Source organism: Netta rufina, assembly GCF_964035555.1.
Source record: "Netta rufina genome assembly, chromosome: 3".
Classification (NCBI taxonomy): Eukaryota; Metazoa; Chordata; class Aves; order Anseriformes; family Anatidae; genus Netta; species Netta rufina.
Genome location: NC_140125.1, coordinates 68,974,797 through 68,994,853, shown reverse-complemented (window position 1 = coordinate 68,994,853; position 20,057 = coordinate 68,974,797). Strand labels below are relative to the sequence as shown.

At 34.7% G+C, this 20,057-nt stretch overlaps 1 protein-coding gene across 4 annotated transcripts in view; it reads left to right on the top strand.

Moving 5' to 3' along the window:
- The window catches only part of ASCC3 (activating signal cointegrator 1 complex subunit 3), a 279,639-nt gene that overhangs the window by 125,231 nt on the left and 134,351 nt on the right, over positions 1-20,057 (top strand). For all 4 annotated transcript variants that reach the window (XM_084285192.1, XM_084285193.1, XM_084285194.1 and 1 more), the window contains exon 13: positions 55-126. In XM_084285192.1, coding sequence (XP_084141318.1) covers positions 55-126 — 72 coding nt within the window. The remainder of the gene's footprint in view (positions 1-54; positions 127-20,057) is intronic.

Below are 20,057 nucleotides of genomic sequence, written 5' to 3'. Positions count from 1 at the left end.
ATGTGTAGAAAAATAGAAATGATTTTAATATAAGGTATGATGTTTACTTTTCAGGTGCAGCAGCTAAATCATATGGATGAAGTATGTTATGAAAATGTGCTGAAGCAAATAATGGCTGGACACCAGGTATTTTTTTGGTTTGGTTTGCATTCAGAACAAACATAAAGAAATTGGTTTTGATCATTATAAAGTTTGTTTTAAAGATTTTTTTTTGAGGTATGTCACTTCAAGGGTCTTCTTTAACCTTAAAAACACTTTATAGGATCAGCATGCAAGAAAACCTAAAGAGGCTAAGAAATGTTCATTTGTACCAAAGGTGAAAATTTCTAGTATAACTCAAACTAACTAATGAATGTTTATGTCTTGTGTTTAAAATGCCAAAGGTTGGTACTTAGAGGCCTTAGACTTAGGTAAGTTTAATGATTTAAAATAAAATAAAATCTAGTTATTATTCTCGCCCTTTCCCATATCTCGCCAATTCTAGCTAGAGATCCTGTTGGAGATGAGGGGTGAGAATTATGCAGTGTTCAAGACATGGTGCACAAGGGCTCAGCATCTCTCATTTGAAATGTCCTTGGTTTTGTGTCTTGCTTTTGTTATTAAAGGAAGTAATCCTTCATTTTGCTCTACAGTAGAAGTTTCTGCAGTGAATTTTCAAATCTGACATTCCCCTTGGCTTGACACCTTTGCATGAATAGTTTATCTTTCTGTTATTGTTGTGCTCTTAGATCACCATCACATGATGTCTTCTTTTTGTTAGTTTTTTGCAAATATAGCAATGTGAGAGGCAGTAGTTGTGACAGGTATGACACCTGTTCAGAGCATGAACAAAACTAAGTAATCTACATATAACGGAAGGAAATTCACACACAATAATGCTAAGAACTGTGTATTTTCCCTGTTTCAAAGAAAATTCAGATTATGATGTTATTTTAAAAGTTGAACAGTTGGTTTATGACTTGGAGAAAATAAAATTCTTCAGCAACAAATAACTCTTCCTGCTCCCTCTGGTTCAATATTGCTTACCTTCCCTTGCTATTATCAGCTACTGGTGATATATTCAAAAAGTTTTTAATGTAGTCATGAAGATTGCATATGGAAAGTTGGTATTTGCCAGAGTGAAAATTTTTAACAACATTTGTTGGCAGTACCAAGGGAACTTGAGTTTGTTATTTCCTCATTGTCAACTATGCTCACATCTTACCATATTTCTTAAACTGAGGTAGCTTTAGTTGCTTGTATTTCACTTTTTGTTATGATTGTGTGTATTTTCACTTGCTATAGATGAAGCTACAAGTAGCAGATTCTTTAAGTCAGTATGTCTAAACAACTAACATTTCTTGGAATACAGGCAGAAAGTTGCATGCTGTTCCAGAATATTTATTGCACCTTTCTTCCCCTCTCTTTTCTTCAGACTGAGGGGGAAAAATATCTAAAAATATATCTAATAAAGACTCAAGTGCAATAATTTGTATAATTCTTGCAGATGGTGTTTCGTTGTTTGCATGGCTTTCCTTGAGAATGGTTTTAGTTCCTGTACAAACAGTTGAATGCACGAGTGTTTTAAGGCATGTGCTGCAGCTGAAAAGATGTCACATGAAGAACACTAGTCTCCATAATGTTACAGTTTCACTAGCTGAGACAATTGCTTATCTCAGTTTCTGAAAATTATGTTCCAAGCCAACAATCAAATAAGCAGTGTATTTTCAGACAAGGCAGAAGTGTCATTTCCCTTGCTATAGAAAAGTTTGTTTGATTTCAGAATGCTTTGGTTGGTTTGATTCAATTGATTGTAAATGTTAAGCACTTTCATTGCTTTAAAATGTTTGTTCTGGGTACGATATATGTTGACTATCACTAGCCTGTGGTAAATATGCTGATTAAAGTGAAAAAGATAACATAGATTGCTAGCAGTGCAAATTCAGTATGAATATTGTTCTTTGGTGATCATTCAGTGTAAGAATTTATCTAAATGCTGAATATATATGCAAGCTGAATTTAGTAAAAAATACATAAATCAGTATGGCATTTCAAAAAGTTATGGTAATGAGTTTAATGATATTTCAAAGCAATTGTATCAAGCACAGGTGTATATATCAAAGAGTAGCATTTGAGATATGTTACAGAACTCTTTATATAAATATACATTTATGTAACTTTTTTTATATTTCCTTTTTTCAAATTATTGAAAACGTTTGTCTTTATACTTATGAAACAGACGTTCATATCCTGAAATGATGATATACAAAACACTACTATGCAGTCTTTGACAATGCAGAACTAAGCATATCAGCTCATTGTATAATACAGTTAATTATAGTTTGTAGTATTTAATAAGGTAGTAAAAGTGAGGGATTTTACTTTTAATGAGTATGCTCTGATAAATGAACTGTCTAATCATTATACAAACTGCAGATGTTAAAAAAAAAAAAAAATAAGGCAGATATATCTGCGCTGAAATACCTTCCCCGTAGTGTAGGATGAATTCTATGCTAGGAAGGTTTTCCTTAGTGTGTTTCCATAATTTTGAGAATAGCATTTGATATTCTAGAGTTATCACCTTCTTCTGATTTTTTTGTTTTAGAAAGTCATTGCCTTGTGTACAGGTTTAATGTAGTCTGATACCGTCTTGCTCTGTAACCTTTCATAGCTTTTTTGTTTTGTTTTGTTTTGTTTTGTTGTTTTCCTTTACACTTGTGTTTATTTTCATTCCGTGTGTGTGTATAAAGTTTGTTTGCTTTCTTACAAAGTTGTGGCTGTTTCTAAATGGAAAGATCATAGAATCATAGAATGGTTTGGATTGGAAGGGACCTTAAAGCCCATCCAGTTCCAACTCCCCTGACATGGGCAGGGACATCTCCCACTTGCCCAGGTTGCTCCATCCAGCCTGGCTTCAACACTTTAAGGGAGGGGGCATCCACAGCTTCTCTAGGGAACCTGTTCCAGTGTCTCACTACCCTGAGTGAATAATTTCTTCCTTATATCTAATTTTATATCTTCCTTCTATCTTAATCTAAATTTACCCTGTTTTAGTTTAAAACCATTACTTGTCCTATCACTCCACTCCCTGAAAGAGTCCTCCTCCCCCAGCTTGCCTATAGGCCCCCTTTAAGTACTGTAAAGGCCACTATAAGGTCTCCCTAAGTCCAGAGTGCAAGCAAAATTCTGTGGTGAGGAGGTCCTTGCATGAGATTTGGGGAGGAAGAAAGATGAAAACTCACAGGGAGGCAAGCCAGTCCACCACTGGGTGCAGGGTCAGAGCAAGAATCACAGAAAATTAAAGTCTGGAAAAGAGAAGACTGAGAAGAGACCTCATCAATGTATATAAATATCTGAGGGGAGGGTGCCAAGAGGATGGAGCCAGTCTCTTTTCAGTCATGTCCAGTGAGAGGATGAGAGACAACGAGCACAAACTGAAGCATAGGAGGTTCTGGCTGAATTTGAGGGGGCACTTCTTTACTGCAAAGGTGACAGAGCACTGGAACAGGTTGTCCAGAGAGGATGTAGAGTCTTGTCTGGAGATATTCAAACCCTGCCTGCATGCCATCTTCTGTAGTGTGCAGTTGTAGTGTGTAGATCCTGCTTGGCAGGGGGGTTGGACTAGATGATGTTCAGAGGTCCCTTCCAACCGCAGCCATTCTGTGAAAATGGTAGTGTTTCCAGAAAGGACAACAGCAGCATCATTCATTCCTGACACAGCTATGCAGCTGTTACTTTATGGTCTATATGGCCTCCCCAAAGCCTTCTCCAAGATGAGCAGCCCCAGTTCTCTCAGCCCCTCTCCACAGGAGAGGTGCTCCAGCCCATGATCATCCTCTTGACCTTCCTCTGGACAAGTCCATGTCCTTGTGATGGGGGCCCCAGAGTTGAGCACAGTGTTCCAGGTGGGGTTTCATAAGAGCAGAGTAGAAGGGGAGAGTCACCTCCCTCACTCCACTGGCCACTCTTATTTTGATGCAGCCCAGAACAGTTGGTTTACTGTGGGCTGCAATACTGTGGGCTGCAAGCGCACAATGCTGCTTCATGTTGAACTTTTCGTCAGCCGGCATCCCAGGTCCTTCTCCTCAGGGCTGCTCTCAATCCACTCTCTGTCCAGCACATATTTGTGCTTGGAATTGCCCCAGCCCAGATGTTGGACCTTGCACTTGGCCTTGTAGAATTTCATGAGGTTCACATCCTCTTCCCAAGTACTTCAGAAAAAAAATTCTACAGCAGTTGTATATCTGAATGAAATGCAGGAAATATTTGTAATTTTCTATCTTTTGAGGCAGTAATATATGACAGGCACTCTGATCTCAACAGCAGTGGTTCAGAGAACCAAAAGCTATATTCCATCTTTATGCAAGAAAGAAATACCAGAATCAGAGAAAAATATATTCCCTTTTCTAAAGTTCCATGAGTTTGAGTTAATGTACACTCTCCTGTGGCCATCAAACTTTCACAATGTTGTCTTTAAGATTCTTTATTAGAGTCTTTTGAATTAGTTAATAAATTAAGCCCAACAGTTGTTTGTTTACCTACTGTTCTGTTAACTCATTTTGAAAGAATTCTACAGTGCTAAAAAGGAGTAATTTAGTCTTATGGAAGTCATGCTGATGCGCCACTGTCATATTATAGGTTATAGTGTGATGCTTGACTGAAGTTATATGTTCATGTGTTTTAATAGATGTACGTGTGTTTTCATTTTTTAAGACTAAGGCTGGTAGGAGGTAGTTGCATTCTACAGACATGTGTTTTGACAGATGGAGAGAAGCTTTTTATGTTGATTTTTCAACAGTCATACTCTGCAAGACTTCAAGATCTTTCTGGCTACTGGGAAATTAAGAGTTGGTGATTCAGCCTTTAATTTTGATCCATCTGCTCAAACTAATGAGATATCTCATTTGTAGGCTTCACTTTGAATTACCACATGCAACTGAAGCTGTAACATTTGTCTTATAGCACAACTCTCCTCTTGCTGAACTTGAGGAAAGATGTAATGATAAATGGCTTGCCCTACTGAGTTTTCCGGGGTTCTTGTTACAGAAACTTTTTATGGTGACTGGAGAATTAAGATCAGAAAATGTCCCAAAGGTTTCCTGGTGCTTTTTAAGTCAGCATGCTCTTTTTGTAGGATTACTAGTGATGTAAGTCTTCATGATGAGGTTCCTTTGTCATATCCTACCTCTTAAGACTATATTAAGTGAGAAGGGATTTTTCTCAGTGTCCTTCTGTGCTTGATATTAGCTGGTGAATATTTGTTTTTATGTCATACTTAAAATTTACTGTGTTCTTATATTGCCTGCAAGTATGTTAGAACCTCTTGGATTGCTTTGCACTTTTGGAGTTTTACTTCTCCCCTTTAATAAACCAAAGACTCTTTAAACAAAGAGAGGGGAAAAAAATGTTAAAATTACACACTTTATCAGAGAATGTGACCCTATACTCAGTTACAGGTAGAGTATTTTTGCCAGCATTTGTCTTCCAGAATACTCTTTTCTCAAAGACTGTGTCATCAAAAATTATCATTCCTCAAAATGATTATACCTGTTTCTTGTCAGACAGCCTCCAGGAGTGAATCACAGGCATTAGCAGCAGTAGTTCAGCTACGGAGCTGAAAAGGCTTCTTAACATTTTACAGCCCTGTAAGAAAGGCATCTAGTGCCAAAGCGTTCTGGGGAGTGGGTAGCACCTTGCTGAGGCAGCCTGCAGAGAACCTCGCAAGATCAGCAAAGACAACAACTGAATACCACACACGTCAACATCATTTTTATAATAAATTGAAACATTGTATTGTTAGCCGGTTTCAGACAATGCATACCCTGCTGTCCTTATCTTCATGTTGTATGAGGTAGGAAAAGCCCTTGACTTGTTTTTTGAGGAATAATACAGTGTTTTTAGGAGTTGTGAGGAATAACAGTATTTTAAGGTTGTTGTTTGTGTGTTTTTTTTAATGCTCAGAAACATGTGATATGTAAATTTTACCTACACTAAACTCCTTTCTCCAAAATATATGAAACTGTTGCACTTCAAGGTTCGTTTTCCTGAAGTTAGTATCCAAGGGAAAATGCTCTTCTTGACTCCAACCATCTCTGTTGCTGCATAGGCTCACTTCCAGTATATCTTCTATTCTTACTGACCTTTTACTTTCTTATCCCACTGCCTTGGTTACTGAGAGAAAAAGATGATCGTATGTTTCTCTCATTGTCCCCGTCACCTCTTAACTAATCATGCTGTTATGAATTGATCAGAACCTTACTGTTATTTTTTCTGTTCTTTTTACTTTTGTGAAATGAAGAGCATCTAAAAACCTGAAAATAAAGAGGGTATCTTTGGATTTTGTTTTCAATTTTTACATTATGTTTTAGAATGGCTGTTGCAGAAATTCTTTGAGAGAATTCAGAGAAAGTGCTTCCTCAAACTGCACATGTAAACCTCTCATGCTTTTGCCATGTTCCCCAGACTACTCATCGTGTCCATTTCTGCAACTTTTTCTTTCTTTTCTTCTGATAGCTCTTCGATACTACTTAAACCTTCAAAAGAAGTCCTGTGTTCTTTGCTCTTGGTGTTGTTTCAGCAGGTCTCTTGTATTTACCCTCTGCACCTTACTTTCCTCTCTGTGTCCCTCTTTCCCACCCACATTCCCCAACCTTCAGTACTCTGTTACTCCGTCTTCAGCCATAGATACCTAAGTTTTAGTCTTGGTTCCTTACCTAATGCACTTAGCTAGTTTGGCCTTTTGGTTGCCGATTACAGTTTTCAATTTGGAGTGCCCTTGACATTCTCTCATCTACTGTAACTTTTTATCCTCTTTAAGAAAACAAGCGTCTCATTTTCCACTGCTTTTGATAATTTTCTGTGCAATGGAGATAGGAAGATAGGATAGAATTAACATTCTGGAAGTCTTACCACTGGGACTGAAAATGTGCAGGAAGACAGAAGGACAAGAAAAGGAAAACAAGAAACAGCCATAGACATAACCATCACTTGATGCTGCAAGCAGTGATATTCACACTGCCCATTTTCTGCTTATTTCAGTTCACTTTTCTTAACAGTCTTTTGAAGAATGTTTTTTTTTTTTTTTTTTTTTTTTTAAGTATCTACTTGTCGGTGCCTCAATCTGCTCTTCTGCTTTGAACTAGTTTCTTAGTTTTAGCTGGTTTCTTCTGCCTCATTTAGCATTTTACAGTTAGCATTTTTTACAATATTGTCACAACTGCATCTGATATACCTAAGACATCTTTATCTTTTGTCTTTTAAAATTAAATGTGGATTGATTTTTTTTTTATGTGCAAAATGCTGCCATAATACTTGTTCAATTCTTAATATATGGTTAGTATGCAGTTTTGGTAGGGATCAGACTTGGTCTATTAATTAGAACATATGTGCTTAATTAAAATGTTCTATACCACTGTTCTGCATTTAATTCATTAGAAACAATATTGAGATAATATGCATTTTTTATATTAGAATAACTTCTAATTATCATCTTATACAGATTATTAATACTTAATATACTTTCAAATCAGTATTGTTGATGTCACAGGTCAGAAAAAGATTATACTTGAATTTATATAGTCAAAAATGTTTCCATGCTATTTAGTGCATAAAAGATTCACTGTCTGTAATTGTTCTCTATTTACAATAATTAACTTGAACTTTGCAGTACTGAGAAGTGTCATCTTGTTTTCCTTAAAAAGCTATCTTAAGCCAAAAAAGAAAGTCTGAGTAGTTATTTTAAAACGGTTGTATTAAATTGTCAGAAGTAAATTTGACAGGTATTAATTTCATCTGTAAAAATGATGGATTAAATTTCTTTATTATCAGTTTTCCAGCTGTTATTTGGTTGCAAAAGCCATGTGAAGATAAAAGTTTAATAAGCTTAGTTACTGCATCTGTTGACATTGCTTTTATAGCTTTGCCCTAAGATAAGATTTAATAAAACACTATTTTTTTCAGAGGTCTCTCTGGAACTTGCTATCTTGAGAATTAAGCTTGTCCTGGTCTTCTCCCTGAGTTAAATAGTGTGTATAGCACACTTTGGACAAATAATTCTGAAAAATTATTGGATTTATTAAATTTATTATCCAAGGGTTTGGGGGGTTTTGAGTTCCATTTAATAGCCTAAAAAGTTTATTCAAGTCCATTTGAGTTTTTGTAGCTCTACATTTGTACAGATTGCTTCTGTTTTCCAGGTACATCTTGCCTGCATGTATATATACAGGTATTGTTTATATGTGCACACACATAAGTTTAAGGTGGTCAGACAAGATGGGTTACTTATGGTTAATCTCTTCAGATGTTATTTCCATGTCAGCTGATTACATGAAGCCTTGAATACTTTAGATACCTTTCTGTAGACCTTTCTCATGTAGGTACAGGTAGGGTCCATCAGTATGCATAATTTCTTTAATGAAATCACAGACTAAATTATCTAGTGGTGGTGTGCTATTTTTATGTTCTTTGTCTTCATCATTTATTTATGCGCTTCCACGCTAACTGCCTTTTGCAGTTCTAGATATAATTGTTACCATAATTGTATGTCTGAATAAATAAAACTTCATATCTTACTTTAATTAAGAATACTATATTGGTGTGCTAACTATGCAGATGATATCCTTCAAAAAACTGTACGTACCAGATGTTTCATGTTAAATGAGACATTCATATTATTTTCCATTTTATTTTCTGGTCACATCTCTTTGGCTTTAAACATTTAATACCTTGTCAGTTGCCTATCTGAATAGATGAAAAATTGCTGGAAATGGATGCTGTAACAAGTTATGTACATGAAAACCGCTTATTCAATTAGTCTTCTAAACGTTTGTGTGCTACATTTCTATGCCTTACAATAATTTTTGCATATATGTCTCTGTTTACATAGTAACTTGTCTGTGCATGTCTACTCAGGTGTTCATAATTAATTTCTGTAGACCAAAAGTGCAAAATTATTTTCCTACCAATAATTATTAGTTCACGGGATGTTTGGTATATGCCTATAGTCTTGCACAGCTACACAATAATGTCTATATTTGTAATACATCTATTTAAGGTTGCAGTTACCCCTATTTAGAATTTCTGTTCTTCTGATATTAATGAGTGTACACTGAATCATTAAATAAAATATCAAATTTAATTCCAAACAATTAACTTCTCATAGTCTGAGGGAAATAATAAATAATAATAAATTTTATTAATCTGTAATAGGCCATTTGAGTGAGCTTGTTTTTTGTGGAAGATTTGAAAATTAAGTTACAGGTGTATAGTTAGCATACTATTTATATTTATTTTAATATGTATTTATATTTTTATATTATTTTATACTATAATTATATATTATGAATATATTTAGTTATATTTATTCAATACGTCTAATAGATGTGTTCATCCACTTACGGATGTGGTAAAGGCAGCTACATCACTCTCGCAGCCTAATGTTGTGAGTTTTACTAGCTCTAAGTTAAAAGCTGGTTTTGAAACACAGAGCTGCAGACTATTAATGGTCTATAAGTTTGTGGGAAGTTAAGTCTGTGGATGCCCGTTAGCTTTGTGTTTGTCTTCAGTAAGAATTTAATGACAAGGATAAATGATTTCTTCCAGAAGAAATGTTGAGGAGAGTCAGTGGTCTGAAGTTTTTGAAAAATTCTTGCTTTTGTAGCCATTAAAAAAAAATCCTGTGTTTAATCTAATAGATACTATCAACTAACAACCTTCCTGATTATCACCAAAATTTTTGTAAAATATTCAAAATGTAACAACACAACTACTGTCCACTGATGACTCACAGACTTTTTAGTAGATGTTACCAAAGAATCCCGTAGTGATTTCATTAGTGTTTTCATTTGAACTATATGGTGATATAGATATAGAAATTAAGTTATTTGGAGGAATCTATGAGGATGAGAAATAAAAATTCTTTATTAAGATGGTAAGATGCATCAGGAAATTCCTTTCACCTTGTATTCACTTTCCAGGATAGAAGAGTTCTCACATATGTAGTTCTTTGGTACTGATAACATCCTTTATGGTTACTGAAAAGATATAGAACAAGAGAATAGATTTTAGTATCTTCTATGTTCCTTTCATGAGCATAATTTGCATATTACCACTGGCTTCTGGGTTATTCTTGTACCTAAGGAGAGTATATATTTAAGTAAATACTGTTTTGGAAACACAAGAGAATAAACTTTATAACTCTATTATAGAGTAGTATTCATGATTTATCTATGATTTGTCAAAAATTGAATTTATGATAACCAAGAAAAATATGTGTTATATGAAGTCAGAATAGTTAATGTCAGGTCAGGACAAAAGGAAATGCTTGAAACAAATTCTTGCATGATCTTGTTTCGCTAAAAAAAGATGCAGTGAAAAGCTGATTATGATTTTGAATAACAATTGTCATTCAAGTCCATTGGCATCTGTAAGAATGCAATTGTTAGCTGCCTAATGACATATATTTGCATAGTAATAGACTAGCTATTCTTGCTTAATTTTCTCTACAAGAATAGATATTGCTATTTCTATTTCCATCCTGTCAATTAAAATTCAGAATAATTTCTACTACCTGTAGGAGTCAGTAAAGTATTGTTTGTTTGTCTTAGTGAATAATTTGCTTTCTACATCAATTTTCATTCTTTTAATTTCTGCTCTGCATTTTGTAAGGATAAGTTTTCATGCTGTTTTTCAGAAATAACACATAATAAATTTTTGAAAGATCTTTTTCTGTTTTAGACATTTTTAGTCTTAGTATATTAAGGCAATGAATGTTATCTTCTTTCACCCTCTTCTCCCTTTAATTGCCTCAGAGTGTTTTTAATTGTGCTTTTGTTTTGTTTTGGGGAATAATCAACTACTATATAAATCTAATAAAGTTAAAATAAATTACCCTGCAATACATGGAAATAATCTTAATTCAAACTAGATATTAACTTACCTACAATTTAAATGTATTTGGCTAAAGCTACAAATTGAAGATAAGATCCCATTGTCTTGTTCTGAAAAGGATGTCTGCTAATATCCAGAATCTGTAGTTAAGCATTGATTCCATAACTATGCATTTATTTTATAGGCTGTTCAATGTAGTTCAAAATATAATAAAACACTATCATAAACACAAGTGTTTACAATGTTTAAGGTAATTTATTCTAATAGTATTTTAAAACTTTCTAATATAAATTAAATCAGACAAACCAATCAGCATACGTTAGTGAAAAATGTCTTACTGTTGAATAGCTCTAAAGCAGGAATCGTGAAGTTTCATGTGGGCAAATGCTTTTTATGCAGAAGCATCCTTCCATCCATACACACTGGTTGTTCTTCAGTGTAAAGGTTTTTTATTATCATACTTACTCATTTTAATGCTAGAGGCTTAATGTAAAACTTACAGGTCCAGAACTGTTTTATCCATAGCTTTGAATGGAAGTGACACCAATCCCCTAAGCCTTTCATTTTCATAATGTGGCAGAAAACACAATGTCATGCTTTACATCAGCACAGCTCAATGCCTCTCTGAATTGCCTTTTCAATTGTACATGCAGCATATTGAACAAAATTAGGAGAAATTAGGGGTCTGCATCCAGTTGCTGAGCTCAGATCTCATTGAGATCACAGAGCTCACACAACTGAGTGCTGCAGTGGGTGGAAACAGGCTCTTTGAAAAGGTCAGGCTAGGATGGCAAGGAGTTTGCTTGTACGTGAAAGCACAGCAGGGATACCTGGAGCTCTGCCTAAGGATGATGAGCCAGCTCAGAGCTTATGTGTAGACAAACATTGTTGGGAGAGTGTGCTCAGGACTTACTGATCAGTAAAAAAAAAAGGAAGTAGTTAAGGCCTTCTTCAGACTATTAGAAAAAGCCTCAGGTTCACAGTCTGGTCTTTCTGTGGAACTTTACCCTGATATCTGCTAGAGGGATAATACAGCAGGGCAAAAGCAATCCAAGACGTTTCTGGAGTGTATTGATGACAACTTCTAGCACAGGTTATTGAGTAGTTGAGTGTTAACACTCTGTTAAACCTTGTACTGGAGAACAAAAAAAAAAAAAAAAAAAAACACAAAAAAAAAAAACGATGCTTTGGTTGCAGTGACCATGAGCCATGAGATGTTGGCACTCAGGATTCTGATGGAGGCAACAAAACAAAAAGATGGATAATAACCCTGGGCTTTAGGGAAGCAGACTTTGGCCTCTTCAGGGATCTGCCTGGAAGAATCCTATGATGGTTCTGGAGACAAAGGTCCAGAAGAGCTGGTTGGCTTTCAGGGATCATATCTGCCAAGATCAAGATTGATCCATCCCAACATGTGGGAAATCTAGTAAAGGTGGTGTAAGGCCACCATGGATGATTAAGGAACTTCAGCATGGATGATTATGGAACTTTTCTAAAAAAAAAAAAAAAAAAAAAAAAAAAAAAAAGTCATATAATAAAAGGAAGCACACAGGAGGGGACAGGAGACCCATGATGAATGTAAAGACACTGACCATGCAGGAATAGGATTAAGAAAGCCAAATCCCACTTGAAGGTGAATCTTGCAAGGGATGTAAAGAGCAACAGGAAGGACTTCCATAAGTACTGCAGCAGCAGAAGGAAGGGTAGAGAAGATGATGGCTGTCTGCTGAACATGAGACAGGAGACCTGGTGATAGAGGATATAGAAAAGGCTGCTGAATGCCCTCTTGACCTTGGTCTTTCCTGATAAGATTCACCTTCGGGAATGCCAGGTCCATGAAACAAATGGGAAAGATTGGAGCAAAGACTTTGCTTTCACTCACCATTACATACGTCTATGGAACCTGATGGCATACATGCACAGATACTGAAGGAGCTGACCGGTGTCATTGCAGACAATTTATGGTGATCTCTGAAAGACCAAGGTTCCTGAAGAAGGAGGTTCCTGAAATCTGAAAGAGAGCAAATGTCATGCCTATCTTCAAAAAGAACAAAGAAGGAAGTTTTGGGGAAATGTGGGCTGGTGATTCTTGAATCCATGGAAAAGTAATGGTGAAAATAATCCTTAAAACCATTTCCAAGCATGTGAAGGACAAGAAGGTGGATGGAAATAGTGTGGATTTATGTAGGGAAAATGTAACAAATGAAAATTAAGAATAAGAAAAATGTTGAAGTATTTCAGAATGTATATGATAGTAGAAACTTTTTATATGATATATTTAAAATGCATGAGGCTATACAAAAGGAGAGCAGATAGGAAGCAAATGAAGAAAGTAGTTCCAATATAATGTCTTTACCTTAGCTTTTAGCATAAAATTGCAAGAGCAATAACAAAAATGAGACTGAAGTGTATGACGTAATACTCATTCAATATCCAATATCATTCTAAGTGAAAAATAAATTTCCATATTAAGATAAATACAAAAAATGAAGTAACAGGCATACATCTTTCTTGCAGGGAATTTAAAAAGTAGAATTGTTATGGTTAGATGAGCAGTTGCACATTATGGCAGTAAAAATCTCTGTAAGCTATATAGGAGTTAACACTCTTAAATACCGGTATACCTAAATAGGTAGATAATTAAATGAATAGCTACACTAGGTAAAAAGTATTTTTATTAGGTTCCATAGAGTTTGTTTCAAAAATTCTAGTTTTTGTTCAAGCAGGAATGATCAGAAGTAATTTGAGTGGATAATTAAATCAAAACTTAGCAGAGACAGCAATTACTGGTAATCTATCAGGAGTTCAAAGTAGATTATATCACATTACAGTACTGATTAGTTGATGAGGCATTATAGATTTTTTTTTTTATCATTGTTATTAGTTAATCTTTTCCATTAAAATTCTGTATGGTATTGTGTGCCTTTGTTCTTTAGCAGAATTTGCTAAATGTTTTCCTTGAATAGAGGGTGTTTTTTTTAGTGGTGGCTCCTGATGAATTTTTGTGTGTATTTTGAACCCTCAAGTGGGAATGAAAATTCCTGTGTTCTAACACACGCTATTTAATTTGGCATGATGAGTAAATGCAGTCTGCTTTTAGCTTGTGTAAAAAAATATTTTCTCTATAAAAGGAAGGGGGGTATATGAAATGTCTCATTTAGGAATGGTTTTTAGGCAGTTTAGTAATCCTTCCATTTTCTGTAGTCTAAAAGAGAATCTTAATGCATGTGAAGATTAAATCAATATTTCTCTTAAATCCATGATGTACTAAAATGAATTAAAATAAATTCAATTTTTCTTGTTGCCTTGGTAAGTTGTTGAGCTTTTTCCATTTCCTTGTTGTTTGTTAATATGTGAAAAGACCATGTAAAATACAAAAATCTGTTAAAATTCAAATAAAATGTGTACATTAAACTTTTTAAGCTTTAGTATGGCTTATCTTATGTCATATACTTTACTCCTGTTCTTTTAGTTGGTAGTTCTGGATAGTGATCTTTCATAAGCTGCTGTTATGTTAGTGAGGGGAAAGGGAAATAGCATTTATACACCTTTGTGCTATCATTTAGTACTGGCAATCAAGCTGTTCTGGGTTTACAGTGTGTGTTTTTGATCAAAAGCTATTAGTGAGCCATGAGTGGTGTTCTCATTTATATTTTGCATGAAGTATACTTTTCATGCTCTAACTGTTAGGTGTTAGAATTTTGAGCTGTATCTTGGCAGTCGGGAAGAAATCACAGCACAAATGATAAACAATTTTATTATTCCTTAGAATTAGGCTAAACATCAGTGAACTGTTACTTAGTCCAGGAGATGGTTCTGTTTAGTGAAGTGCAAAAGTAGACATTTTTGGCATAAGTAGGGACAGTCAGCATTCCTTGGGAAGAAGTGTTGAAACTTCCTTAGGAATTGAGTTCTGTAAAATCATTGGAGGAGACTTCATTCTGACCTTAAGGGAGAAATGTATGGATACATTGATCTATCGATCAATATCCCTAGGTATTCATTTTCATTAGAAGTAATACCCAGTTAAGAATTGAATACAAATAAAAGACTGTGGTATAAGGACTTAGATGGATAAAGCAAAATAATTTCTTGAAGCTAAAATAATATATACATTGTTATACTTGTCTCTAAACTACATAATTACCATCTGTATTTCAGTAAATTGCAGTAATTGCATTCCTTTCTCTCAATTTCTTTCGAAGTTGTGATACAGAATGGTGGCAAATCCTAGGCCTTCTGTCTCAAGAAGACATGTTAATAAAACAGAGATACTGAATTCAAGTGTTAGTGTGACCAGTAGCAAGATGGAAATAGCGAGATGGAAAAATACCTGAAAGAGTCGGTGTGCTCCTCCAAAAAGCTGAATGCATCATTTTGGAGTTAGCATAGATAATGTTACTATGAAAGAGAGAATTTCCAGTAGGAAAAGTTATCCCACTCATCTTTACTGTCCAAGGCAGAAGAAAGGGTGTCTGAATTTCAAGTACCTGATGATAAATGTCATCTGATTTTAGACACTTTGGTTATGCATGCATGTGGTGTGTTTTTTATTTCTTGTCTAATAAAATTCTCATCTAATAAAAATATGACAAGTTCTGCAAGTGTCTAATTACGCATCCAGGTTAGCACAAAAGTACTAGTTCTCCCAGGTATTCCAAATAACACGCATTTCAGTGCTTCAGTAATGTGCTAACATGTTTCAGGGAGATTACAGCCTGGAAATAGGCAACACTGGGGGAATACAAGCACTTCCTGTTATGAATTTTAAACAAAGTCTTTAGCAAGAATGCTTGATTTGTTTCATGCTTTAAGAAAATTCTGGGGAGGTAACCTAGCTAGAGGCATTTGCCTTTTCCTTTCTGTAATATTTTTGTCATTTAAAAGCTTTGGTTTCGGGAGAGCAGCAGCAGACGCTTTCAGCACTAGGGCTGTATACACCAGAGCTAGCTTTGAACTGCAGAGTACAGATCTAATTACACAGCTTGTAGCTGTGGAACCGCTTCTTTCTATTCTAAATTACTTTTCCTAACATATTTGCATAATTTAATGCACAAAGATTTTGCCACTGAAATATAATATTCTCTGACACAGTTAGGACAGGCTAAATTAACCTGTTAAAGGCTACGTTGCTGTCTCACAGTATATTTCGTAAATGCTCACCAACTTTTTGGGGGAAGAAACATTCAGTGAGGTGTTATATGCCAATTTTTAGCTAGGACTGGTTCTTTACAAACATTTGGTGAAGTTACAGAGATCACAAACGAATGTTATCTGATTATGCACCTCTAATCGCCTAATAAAAGCAGTCTTTTTAATCAGACCTTGGAGTTTGTCTACCTCTCATTGAAAAGTAATTTTTATTTTCAGCAATTTGTGCAATCATTTTAAATTAAAAATTAAGTCAGATGTGACATACATGAGTCATGATCATGACATACATAAAAGCCAACAAATTCCAGTGTACATTATTAGTTTAAAAGAGGTAAATTTCATAAAGAGAACAAATGCTACACATCTGAGAAATGGGTGTCTTCCTAAAAGAGCTGCAGAAAGGCTTCTAAGTACAGAATTTATATCAACAGTTGCTTTATAATTACTGTTTGCATAACAAGTTCTTAACATCTTTCTGAATGAATGATTGTGATGATGTTAGACATTGTTATATAGTGATTCTGTGAGAAGAAACCATACAGAAGATGTTAAGGGAATAGTAGATGTGTTCTTTGGCCGGTGAATATTCCAAGGGTTTTTATGTATAAGTTCTTTCTTCTTGTTCATCATTTAGTAAAACATGTTAAATCTTAGCAAGTTAAAGAAATGGTTCTGAATAATGACATCTTCGTTCTAGAAGGTTAAAATAGTGTGATGGATACCATAAAAAGTAATAGGAAAAAAGGAGTTGGTCTATTATATAGGACAAAGAAACGCTTCACTCAAAATTTAGATTCTGTCCCTGCTTCTAACAGTATATGTTTGATGTTACACAAGCTGAAGCTGCTGAAATAAAAATCTTCAGAAGCATGTATTAATCAGGGCTTCTAAATTTTGAGAATTATGACATAGGAAGTATTGATCTGATGATTAAGAGTATTGGGTACTCATGCCTTCAACAGAATTAATAGGAGCTCTACTTTATCATATTAAGCAGTATGATCTCACATCTTAAGACTCACGATCAATTAGTGAATACAATGAACCTTGGTTTCACTTGCAAAATGTGCGTATGAGGAAAGAATATTTTGTGCCTTTTTCTTGATGTTCTGTAATCCTGACTTCTTGTAATGATTAACTTTACAGCAAATCCCATTACAGAATTGTTAATTCTGCCTTCAGAGCAGGGTTTGATCAGTATGCTAGAAAAAACAACGTTCAAAAATAAATAAATAAATAAAAATTAATTGAGCATTGTCTGTTCCACATAGAAAATGTGGCAGATAATGTTTCAACAAAAGGAGGTTAACTGCAGACTGTGTTGTTTAAGACTGGCTTCCCAATTTAGAACCATCTTGTTGTGTAAGTATCACAGTTAGGTGCAATATAGAGCCTAAATTGTAGCCCAGCCACCTCATTCAAGTCAGAGTTGAGTACTCCAGGGTTTCTTTCCTGTATGACTACTGTCTACTAATATTCCTCATCATGCACTCGAAAGGTCTTCCAGTCCCCTGACAGAGAAACATGCCACTTGCTTTTCAGTTCCTGTGGAAATCCCAGCATGGAATTGCACTTGGAGGCAAGTTTCCATTTAAATACATCTAGGCAGGAGCTTAAGAAAGTATAACACAAGTTTTTTGAAGTCTGTACCAAGCGTCTGCTAACTGAAGGCAGAAACATATGCTGTTTAAATACTAACCTCTCAGTTCTCCGGGTAAATGGAATAAAAAAGTTTGTTGATGTTCTTTATGGCTATGTTTTGTTTTTATTTGTAGTATTGGATATCAGCAAGAAATTTTTAATATTATTCTTCTATTGAATGGGTAGAATATAACAGATGAAATAAAAGATGAAGTTCTTATAGGACCTTGGAGAAAAAACGTGAAACGTTATCCCAGTCCTTGAAGGAGCTAAACTGAATGCCTCCTAGTATCGAAGTTCCTAAAGTTCCAGGGTTTGTTTCTTAGCGTAACGTGCTGGGCAGTGATAAGAAAGGAATTTCTTAGTTGTTTTTTTTTTTTTCTTTAGGGAAAAGGCTCCAACTCCTTTTCCAGCACCATTAACATTCAACAGTAGCACAAAAGAAATGCTACTTATAAGCATTTTCACAAGTTGTTTTCTTGGATTTTGAATATTGTAACAGTGATCCGATTACAACAGTAATAGCCTTGTGAGCTGTAATTATCAGCATTGCAGTTTTTTGTTTGATTATTTTTTTTCTGTTTAGTTTTACCCTGGACTGTATAACTTTATTTCTGCCAATAACTCAATTGTTTTGAGGATATTTCAATTTAACTTGATATGTTCTTACTTACTAATGGATTTTGGTCTTTGGTAGTAGCCCTCATAGCTGTGCTTTTAACATCTGCATTTCCTGAGTGCATATGTATCTTGTCTGGCATCTCAACTAGATCACTACTTGTACCAAATTCTGTATGACTTTTACATTGATAAATCTTCCATTGTGCTACATTATATCTTTTGTCACTTTTTTAGATTAATCCTCTGCTATTTCAAAGGAAATCAAGGCACTAGACACACACAAAAGGGATTGAGATTCTTCTGAAACAAACCAATTATTATTTGAATTATGTGCTTTAAAGTTTGTTAACTGAAAGGTTTTGCTAAAGTAATGCTATGTAGTAATTTTAGAAATGTTCAGCAGCCAAGATTCAGATATGAAGTATATCTACGTTTGTCTGTTTGCATAATACTCTATAGCAAAGTGTCAACTATTAAATTTTATTTTCCTCTGGAAGTTCAGAGTAAGTTGACTTTCTAATGTTTCTGGCTAATAGAAAATTAGACATGAATATTACTACCTTGTCCACCAGAGTGCTGTTAGCACCATTTCATCTTGAGAAAGGAACTGGATCACATCAGATCTTAAGATGAGATAGAAGTAAGGGCAGGGGAGAAGCCTAAAAAGTAACAAAAAAAAAAAATAATACTTCTTCTCAGTCTTTGGAATAATATTTCCATATTGTTTTTTGCTGTTCTTTATTATTGTCTAAACAGGATGAGGACGTTGTAATGACAGTTCCTAAAGGCTCTGCTTGATTATGATCAGAACTAAGGGCCTCTTTTCTAATTCTCTGGGACTAGTATTCCGTGCTCTACTTTGTGTAACTGTAGTGACTTACGGTTTTACCTCATTTCGTTTTCCAGTACTCTTTTTTTGCTCATTTTAGAAAATAGTTCTAGACACCAAAGTATTACATCTAAAATGCTTTCTGTATGGTAGCTTGTTTAATTTGTTTTTACATCCCCCTATTTCTCTGTATCTTGTTTAAACAAGCCATAAAGGAATTATACCCTGGTCAGTTAAGATGTTTGTTGGATGTAAATGCACACTTGTGTTCAGATCTGCTTGCTATTTTTGACTGGTTTTATTAGTTCCTTTCAAACTTCAAAATCATGCCTACTTGCAGCTTTTCTTTGAGCTTTGTCGTTCTAGACACATAACTCCCACCCACCCTAGAAAATCAGTCAGACCACAATTCATTTGGTCTTTGATTATGAATTTTAAAATGGACAGGAGAACCAATACGATATTTATAAGTATTATGTCAACACATGCAGAAATGCTTTAATAAGTTTGAATGTAACTAATATTAATGCTATATAAACACCATTCACAAAATTGCTATTTTAGATTTAAGATAGAGGTGGTGTTTTCAAAATTAATGCAAAACTGAAATAAAATAGAATCTAAAAGATTAAAATGCTTTGTAAAACTAATTGACAAATCTATTTTGTGGTTAAATCGTAAAACCTCTTAGTTCATATGTGAGTTGTTGTCACGTTTTTCTTTGATTTTTTGCTTTTAAAGAATCAGTATGTCAAATGTACGCTTCCTAATTCAGAAGTTTCAGAATTACCTGCATAAAAAAGACCAGTTCTCTTTCACCTCAATACCTGATACTGTATTTACTGTTTCTTGACTGTCAGAATTTAGCTGTTTTACAAAATGAATTTTCTTTTGTCTTTTCAGCAAAGAATCAAATGCTAATATGACTTCATTTTAAAAAGAAGCA